The sequence below is a fragment of the Myodes glareolus genome, chromosome 7, assembly GCF_982192425.1.
Source record: "Myodes glareolus chromosome 7, mMyoGla1.1, whole genome shotgun sequence".
In the NCBI taxonomy this organism is placed as follows: Eukaryota; Metazoa; Chordata; class Mammalia; order Rodentia; family Cricetidae; genus Myodes; species Myodes glareolus.
This window is the reverse complement of record NC_142032.1, coordinates 60304375-60313852: the sequence shown is the minus strand read 5'-3', so window position 1 is coordinate 60313852 and position 9478 is coordinate 60304375. Positions and strand designations below refer to the sequence as shown.

The 9478-nt window shown below is 50.2% G+C and overlaps 1 protein-coding gene across 2 annotated transcripts in view; it reads left to right on the top strand.

Annotated features, from left to right (window-relative positions):
* The first annotated feature begins 4305 nt into the window (after window positions 1–4305).
* The window catches only part of LOC125415976 (actin, aortic smooth muscle), a 30350-nt gene continuing 25177 nt past the window's right edge, over window positions 4306–9478 (top strand). Inside the window, exons 1-2 of one of the 2 annotated variants that reach the window (XM_087908257.1) lie at window positions 4306–4430; window positions 7949–8089. In XM_087908257.1, coding sequence (XP_087764383.1) covers window positions 7973–8089 — 117 coding nt within the window. In that variant the 5' untranslated portion in view covers window positions 4306–4430; window positions 7949–7972. Of the gene's footprint in view, window positions 4608–7948; window positions 8090–9478 lie in introns of both variants that reach the window. The other variant, XM_087908258.1, reaches the window with a different exon arrangement.

Here is a 9478-nt window from a genome sequence, read left to right as displayed (position 1 = left end):
CCGGCTCTGCCTTCTGAAGGCTTTAAAGCCTTGAGTAGGTAACCCACCCTCTCGCAGCCTCAACATCCTCATTTGTGTGGGCTAAAGGTCAGAGTTCAGTCTTCCTTATTGCCGGAGAAAGGTTTCAAGCTGTTATGACAGGAGGCCTGGGTTCGAATGTCGGTAGTGCTTGTCAGTTGACTATGGTTCTAGTTGTACAGGGAGCCCAGCTGTGGTTTGGGGCTTTGGTGCGTGGTGCCTTCACATCTGGTGCTTAAAGACTGCTGGGCCGTGGGCTGCTGCTCCCAGAGCACTGTCCGCTGTGGACCTGTCTGTCCTGCCTATCCTGCTGTCAGCAGATGAAGCCCACACTTTCCTCTCTGAAATGAAGACAAGGAAGCCACAGAGCCCAGGACCTAAGCCGTGTCAGCCCCTGCCACTCCTCAGCTACAGTTCTCAGCAGGGCCTCAAACCAGGCTTTTCATGGTACGTCCAATGTGGGACCAGCTGAACTGTGCTCTGGACGGAACCCCCCGACAGTCTCCTCACACCCCATCAGGCATCCGACAGACCCAGACACGTTGAGTGTTAAAAGCCATGAGCCTGATCACAGTGGCTGGAGTGGTCGTTTGTCCTGTGTCCCTTGAGATAAAAGCAGGGTCTACTCTGCTGTCTCCAGTGACGGGGTGAGGACACCTCCAGACTTGTTTCTAACAGACCCTCAGAACACAATTTCACAGCAGAGTAACACACCCGTGTTACTGGGTGAGCTCTTGGTTACACAGACCTGTGACAACATTGGGTTACTCAAATGAGTCTATAGGATAAGGGGATTGAAGCAGCTTGCCCTGAAAAATGTTCCTGGCTGGTAGCTGAGACCAGGTTTAACGGTAGGTGTTTTCATTCCAGCCCCACTGCAAGGGATGGGCCCGGAGACTTGGGGCAGAGTGCACAAAATCACAGGTGTATACTCTCATGCTTGCCTAGCTTCTGGATTAGAAATGCTTTTAAAAGTGTTTTTTAGGTTTATTATTTTTATGTGTGTGAGTGTTTTGCCAATACATGATATGTGTCTTAGGATTTTTATTGCTGTGAAGAGACACCATGGCCACAGCAACTCTTACAAAGAAAACATTTAATTGGGGTGGCTCACATTTTCAGAGGTTCAGTCCCTTATCATCATGCTGGAGAGCAGGGTGGCATGAAGGCAGACGCACTGGAGCTGAGAGTGCTAACATTGTGCGGGGAAACAGGAAATCAACTGAGACACTGGGCAGTATCCTGAGCACAGGAAACCTCAAAGCCTGCCCCCACAGTGACACACTTCCTCCAGCAAGGTTATACCTATTCCACCAAAGCCACACTGCCTAATGGTGCCACTCCCTATGAGATTATGGGGGCCAATTACTACCACAGTACATAAGAGCACTGAGTGGATGGTGCCCAGAGTCCAGAAGAGGAAACTGGATCCATCCACCACTGAAACTGGAGACAGTTGTGAGCTGCCACATAGGTTCTGGGAACTGAACTCCAGCCCTCTCAAAGAGGGGCCAGTGCTCTTAACCATTGAGCTGTTTCTTCAGCCCCTGGCCTAAAATATTTTTAAAAGAATTGCATTTAAGGATTGGGGAAATGGCTCAGTAGGTAAAGTGCTCGTTATACAGCCGTGAGGACTGAGTTTGGTTTTTAGAACCCTCCTAAAAAAGCCGAGTGTGGTAATGTGAGCTGGTAATCCACCAGGAAGATGAGAGACGAGTGGGTTCTGAGGCTCCCTGGCGGGCCAGCCTAGCTGAACTGGCGAACTCCAGGTTCGGTGGGCAAACTGCTTGCTGTGTAAACTTGAGGACCTGAATCCTCATTAATAAAAAGCCAATTTGAGCATTTATAATCCTAGGTTCATGTCAAAATGGGAGCCAGAAGCATGGGGCAGACAGTAGGGAACCCTGTCTCAAACAAGATGAAGGTGAGGATCAATACCTGAAGTGGTCGCCCCCTCCACACACACATAAAAAAAGGATGATTTAAGCCATACACAGAGGCCCCTTGTTCTTGCCCTTAGAGGCTCAGGGATGGCAGCTTCCATCCAGTTTCCCCCTCAGTCTCCACAAACCGCAGGTGTTTGTTAATGGGAAGCTGTCTTGCTCCTGGCTTTGTCTTGAATAATTTTGTTTTCTGAGAAGCCCAGACTTCTGCCTTCCCTGGCAGTCTGGCAGACAGGCAGGTTGTGAGCCAGAGGTCACAGATACCACATCTAGGGCACTGAGATATCTGTTTCTGATGCCTTCCAACTCCCCTGCATCAGCTGTTCTTGCCGTAGTTCTGTTTTGCAACCATGCTGCCTGGCTCCAGCACCTTGGCTGAGAATTCTCCCAGGGTCTTGCTAGGCCAGGAGTCAGCCAGGAAGGAACTTTGAGAAAGTGGGAGGCCCTGATCTCTATCCTACTCTCTCAGGCAGTGGAAGGTAACCAGATTGCAGTTCCTAGAACTCCAGTCCTGATGGCAAGCCTCTCCTCTCAGTGGGCCTTCCTAAGTCTCCTTGCTCTGGACTCTTCTGCATCAGCCTCCAAAATGGCACCTCAAGACCCCCTTGGAGGCAACCCTGTGATCCAAAGGGCTCCCCTGCCCCAGAATAGCACTGACCCCTGTAATCAGTAGACCGCAGTAGCACCAGATGGAAGCCGTCTTTCAGATCTGCATGGAGGTCAAGATACTTCAGCCTGTGGCCTTGGAGCCACCATCATATCCCAAGAACATTCAACAGATGGGCAGAGGCCTCCCACCCACAGCCACACCAATGGGCCAAACACTGCCTTGGAGGCAGGTTCCCTGGCCCTGTTGTTTTCAGATGAGATGGCAGCCTCCAAGGGCCACCTTCCATAACCTCACAAGACAGCTCAGACTGGGACCACCCAGCTCAGTGTTTCTGGGCTCCCACACCTCAGAGATGATTTGATACATGGTGAGGTTATTGTGGGTTGGTTTGGTTTGCTACACTGGAGGGTGATTCAAAGGCAGGGGGAGGTGAGACATAACCTGTCCTTCTAGCAATGGCTCTGGGACTCGTGAACCAGAGTCTGGAAAGTTCTGTTGGAAAACCTTCTGTTTGTCCCAATCTGTTTCCATGCTTTGGCTTCTGGTTTTCCAGCAACGGTGTCTACTCAACCAAGACATCCTGGCTGTGTGTCTATGGCTTCTCTCAACCGGAACCTTGGACAGGATGCGCTGCAGGCGTTGTCATACGGGACTATAAGAAATAATGGTGTTTTCCAAAGTGCCTTGAGCCATCTCAGGTCCAGTTAAACATGAATAAAATCTCTGGACCCCAAAGCTAGTCCATTGTGGCCCCGTGTGTCTATGTTCTGACTCGTCAAAGCAACACCAAAGGGCCCCTGAGGAAGCTCAATTTCGAGTCCCAGCATTCATCATTTTTGTTATTTTGCGAGATATCACATAACCCAGGCTGGCCTCCAACTTGCTATGTAGCTCCTGCCTCTACCTTCCAAGTACTGGAATGAGGGTACAGGTACTCACCACCATGCTGGAGTATGTGGTACTGATGGTGAAACCCAGGGCCTCAGCATGCTAGGCAATGCTGTGTGTGGAGTATGGACTCTTTACTGTGGTTCCAGATGAGATACTGGGATGCACCCCCACATGACAAATGTACCAGGTCCTTTCCCCGACATTGCCTTGGACCTGTCAAAGCCCTGCATTCCTTCTTTGCCCCTGTAAGCAGAGTATCCCTTTTGATCTCCCATCATGCCCTGGATCACCAACCTGGGGCCCAGGACTGAGGGCAGCGCCTCTACAGGAGTTCAGGTCTCTCTCTGACTTTTGGATCCCTTGCCATCACAGATGGAGGCCTTGGTTTATTTATCCTGAGGTCCTATAGCAAGACAAACATCTAGAGGACCACACAACCCCCAAACAAGAACGAACTCAGACAGTGAGGAACAGGTGTGTAAAACTGCAAAGCTTCTCTCGCAAGATCATTTCAAACAGGGACTGATGTCCCCTCCTGGGTGAGGCCCTGAGGTCACAGCTGGGTCACAATGTCCAAATGTTCCAGCAACAAGGAAAGGCCTGCAATACCTAGGGACCTTGTCCTTACAGGAGGGAGGGTGGAGGGGGGGAAAGTCTGTGGTCTCCCGGTGAGTTCCATTTTCTACTAAATTCATGGTTTGGTTCAAGGGGTGGGACCTCTCTCCGATGGAGGGCAGGTTGTGCCTATGGCTACGTCACTGTGTCGGGCTCTCAGGTTGGCTTGGATGTCTCTACTTCTTAAGCATCTTGGAATCTTTTTTCTTTTTATTAGGAAAGCAAGCAAGATCAGCCGATCCTGAATAAACACACTTGGGATCGGCCACAAATGCCCAGGCTATCCCCAGGGAACAAGCAGACCTTGAAGAGACCTTAGCCTCCAGTCTGCTGTTTCCAGAATCCTGAACCAGGTCTGACGAGTTTCTGGATTTTTCTGAGTGAAAGTCACTGGTTTTGTGTTGTCTACTTGCGTCACCCTGCTCTGGGGGAAAGAAAGATTTCTTTCTGGGTGGAAATGGAAGCAGATCATCTCTGTGACTTTGTTTCTTGTCGGAGAGCAGGAAGCCCTGTGACTCCGGCCTGAGCAGGTTGCTTTTTGTTTTGTTTCGTTTTTTGACTTTATTCGTTTGTTTGATTTTAGGGTAGGGTCTCTCTATGTAGCCCTGGATGACTCACTATGTAGCCCAGGCTGGGCTTGAATTCAGATCTTGTCTCTACCTCCTTGGTGCTGGTGTTTAAAGGCATGAGTCTCCATACGTAGCCACAAACGTTTATTTGAAATGAGTGAATGATTGAAAACCAAGTCAAGCCTCCTCCTAGGCTGACAGGAACTCCTAACTCCTGTCATGGGGTCTCACTGGCTCATTCTGCCAGGAGTGGGCAACTTCGGCAAAGGGCTCTGCCACAGAGTGTGGAGAACTCTCTGCTCTAGGCCTTGAAAGCTGCCTGGCTGCATTCTAATTTGGGGGTTGGTGGAAGTGGTAATCTGCTAAGTTAGTGTATTTCAAAGGTTTCCTTCACTTTGTAGTCACGAGGAAGTTAGGACAGACATTAATAACTATTCTATTAATGACTACTTATGGGACTCGCAATAGCCCAGGATAATTTGACTCTGAGTCTGTAGCAATCTAAATTTCCACAGTCATGAAGTTCTGCTCCAGTGGTTCTCAGCCTGGAGGTCATGACCCCACAGGGCCTACACATTGGATTGCCTACAAAGCAGATATTTAAATTAGGATTCATAACATTAGCAAAATTACAGTGATGAAGTAGCAATGAAAATAATTTTATGGTTGGGGGGTCACCACATGAGGAACTCTATTAAAGGGTCACAGCATTTGGAATATGGAGAAACACAGTGTTGTGTAATCTTGAACACAAGTGTGGGCTTTTTTTTCTCTCCTCCCACCCCGGGAACTTCAGTTCACCATGGAGAGCAGAGGCCGTGTCTGGCTTTGAAGTCCACTCTGCCTCTCCAGGGAGGGCAGACGCAGCTGGTGGCAGTTATGTGGGAGTGGATACTGTAGTCTTTCTTTTAGAAGACTCCCAGCATGCCTGGAAGATGATGCTGATTGTCTGCGCTTATAAGAAGAGAAGGTGGCCTGGGGCAGTTGCCCTGTGAATGCCCTGCTGAGTCTTGTCAGCACACTGTTGAGACCAGTGGCTTCACAGGTATACATGGGAATTTTAAAAGAGAGTCTAGCCAGGTATAGTGGCTCATACCTGCAATCCCAGCACTCAGGAGGAGGCAGAGTCAGGATTGCTCTTCGTTTGAGTCTAGCCTGGGCTACAGAGTGAGCCCATGTTCTGATTTTGGTAAGATGCAATCACACGGCGCCACACACTAGGGAGAGATTGCTCATGGAGGAAGAACTGGGCAGCGTGGGGTCTTTATTTTTAAGAAATTGCCACCATCACTCCAACCTCCAGCAGCAGCTGCCTGCTCAGTTATCACTGTCAGCCGAGAGGCAGGATCCCCACCAGCAAAAAGAAAGGTTCACTAAAGCCCTGGAAAACCACAAAGTGCCAATTACTGTCTTTTCTCTGATTTACTGTTATATCTTTGAGAGGAACTTAGTGTCTTTGAGATGTCCTTGTATCTAAACAGTGGAGCACAAATACTATCCAAAGGTGAAAAATGATATACAGCTACTCCCACCTGTGTGGCAGGGCCTCCAGAAGGGGAATAAGCAAATGACTGAACAGTCTCAGATGTGGGCTCACAGGGAACACTGAACTGGACCGAAGGGTAAGGAATTTATTGGAAGAGTCGTTAAGGATGTGAGTAGACAGAGCAGTGTACTCTAAAGAGAGAGATAAATTAGGACCTACAGGTAACGCTCTTTTTACTGCTCTCTGAGGAAGAGGGAGTTTCCACAGCGGGAGCCTGCAGGTTCTCTGGTTTCCAAATAGAAGGCAGAAGGGTAGCCGTGATATCCCTCCAGACCCCTGTTGATGTAACTTTTACTCCCCCATGTGAGAATCTGAGCTAGAGACTCACAGGATCTCTGGGTGGCCTGGTGTCTGAGAAGAGAAGAGGTATGCAGCTATTGTGGGGACAGAGACACTGACCCAGTGTGCAGCAGCCTCAAACAGAGCTGGTTTGATTCTGTGTGAGGCCCAGCAGTGCTGACCAAGATGCTTCTGTGGGCCCTCCAGCTCCTGGGGTTCAGGGTGAGGTGGGAATTACATACATGGGAATGCAGCCTCATTCCTTGCCCACTTGTAGCCTTCGGGATAGGAGAGAAGTTATTTTAAAGGTTATTTATGTGTATGTGCACCTGTATGAATTTCTGTGTACCACATGTACATATATACCTGTGGAGGCCAGAAGAGGGCACCAGACCCCCTGAAGTTACAGGTGGTTGTGAGCTGTCAGTACAGGTGCTTGGAGCCTCTTAATTGCTGAGAAATCTCTTCAGCCCAAGGAGGAGATATTTTAGAATCAGTTGTGCTGTGAGACTCCTGAAACAATGGACCAAGGCATTGGAATTGCCACAAGGGTCTCATGCTGAGGTAGGGAAAGACTGAAGCCTGGTGCCAGCCAGAGAGGGAACCTGTCTCCCAGAAAGATCTCAGAGTTCTGAGAACTTGTCAGACCGCCTTGCAGGAGAGCCTGGAGCTGACAGTGATGGGTCAGTGACGGGCATGACCACACCCTGACCAGGACTGATTAGGAATGCACACCTCCTGCCCTCTGCTTAACCCTGAACCACATATCTGGGCCTCAGAAGAGGGACTTGGGGGCAATTGGGTCACTTTGTTTCTCTTCTCAACATGGCCACATTGAATAAATCTTTCTCTGCTTTTCACAATGATGTTCTGGAAACAAGTGGCTGAACCCAGCTTCTTGAGGCTTCCAGGGCCCGGGCTTTTGCCATAGAATCTCTGTTAACATCCGCCATATACAGCTTCAGAGCCCTGAGTCTGCCTGGCTTTGTAGCCCAGCAATTCCTGTGGTATCCTTCCTTGCTGGAAGGAAGCCAGTTGCCCCATCCCCACCCAAATGCACAGTGATCTGCTCAGGGAGGCCTGGCCTTGTCCAGTTTGTCTGTTCCAGTTTGTCCACAGTAGAGGTTTTAGAGATTATTCTTTAGTGTTGAAACAAGAACAAACCAGACTGGACCCACCCAGAGATTCACATTCAGACAGGCCCAGGTTTTCTTGTGACTGATTTGTGCCCTAAGCACTCCAAACATAGTTTTCTGTGAATGCTTCATTTTTCTGGAGGGAGCATCTGAACCTGGCTCCAGGCTGCAGGTCTGCAGGATAGCTGCACAGCTGATTCCAGCTCTCTGTTCCTAAATTACCCCAGCCCCTGCAGAGAGGCTCCTGCTCAGGCCAACCTTGTTGTAGGCACATGAAGCCCATGTCTCGCTGTTGGCACAGTACCCGTAGGGACAAGGGATGATGTGGTCTCTCCCTGCAGGCGTGTCCAGGTCACCACAGCACGATGGACCACACACCCCTCATCTGTGACTACGGTTCTGGCTTCAGCAAGGTGGGCTTTGCAGGAACCGAGGCCCCTAGGGCTGTCTTTCCCACCATCCTCGGGAACCTGAAACATAACGTGAGTGACACCCTGGCTTCATCCTCCAGCCTCTAGTGCTGCTCTGGTTACCGTGACGTCATAGATCCCAATGCCCTGGTTTCCATACTCACTGCTTTGTGTTAGATGTCTCAAGAAGGTGGCCTTAGGGACAGATTACAGAACACGAACAAGCAGCTTCCGTTCCTGTTACAGACTCTTCCACACCCTTCCTAACGGGCAGCTGCCTCAGGGTGAAGCTTCTCTTCATCTCTAGTACCCCTAGTTCCAACTGGGTCCACTGGCAGCCTTTTCCTCCCACTTCAGGAACCCCTCCTCTGAGCTTGATTGGCAACACCCCTCCCCACAGGTAGTGGATCCCTCCTTCTCTGTCATTCTGATAGCCACCAGCTGTCCGCTGAAGTGCAGTGTCCCTTTGTAGTGGAAGGTCTTGATGTGGGTTGTGCCTGAAGTCATCCCACAGCCCCTGGGGGAGGGGAAACACATTTACAGTGCAGTTGAGCCTCTCATTTGTGCGTGTGTTCTGAAAACCCCAGTGGATGCCTGGGACTCTGGAGAGTCCAGAATCTTCATGCTCGGTCGTACTCAGACCTATGTAGCATGTGAGTTATATATCTACATAGTATGGCCACACAGCTGCATGGTTGCACCTTGGCACGATGCACACTCATGCAGCCCTATAGCATCTCTGCTGCTCCACTGCAGCAAGGTACCATTGTATCATGTACCATGCACCACTATAGCACTGCAGGGTGGTATCACCACATAGCTGCATGATAGCAGATGACACCATGCACCCACGTGGGCATTGCAGCATGTCAGCCTTGCAACACTACCCAGGTCTATGACTGTCCTGTCACACTTGTACCATATCCCCCAACCCGCTCGTCCCTCTTCCCTGTCGCACTACTGCCTCGTGTACATTGCTCCAATCTAGCTTAAGCCTGAGCTTATCCTGAAGACCCTGGACTCCTCTGATGAGTGAGTGTGGCTTGGGGATTCCTCCGTGACCTCGCTGAGCCAGCCTTCCAGGTACACCAAAACACCCACCTTCCGTTTGCTTCTTTTCTGTGCCCCAACTCAGATGTGAGCCTAGCTTGATGGCTCACCATCTTTGCCCTTGCTCACCCTTCTCATTCAACCAGGCAATTTTCCTACTAAATCTTCACGGCTCTAATCCTAATGTCCGTTTTCTTGGTGGACTGAGGTAGATGCCCCGGCTCCTCTGACAGCACAGTAAATTCAATCCACCTTGAAAGTAGGCCGTCTGCCTGAACCCCAGGGGGCAGCTCATGCTGCAGGCCCTTTTCTCGCAGGCCTTCCAGACCAAGTGCGCAGACTATGCCCTCAGGCCTTCTCTCCAACAGTTTTTCTCTGCTGGGCTCAGTTCCCACACCTGCAGTGTGAGTG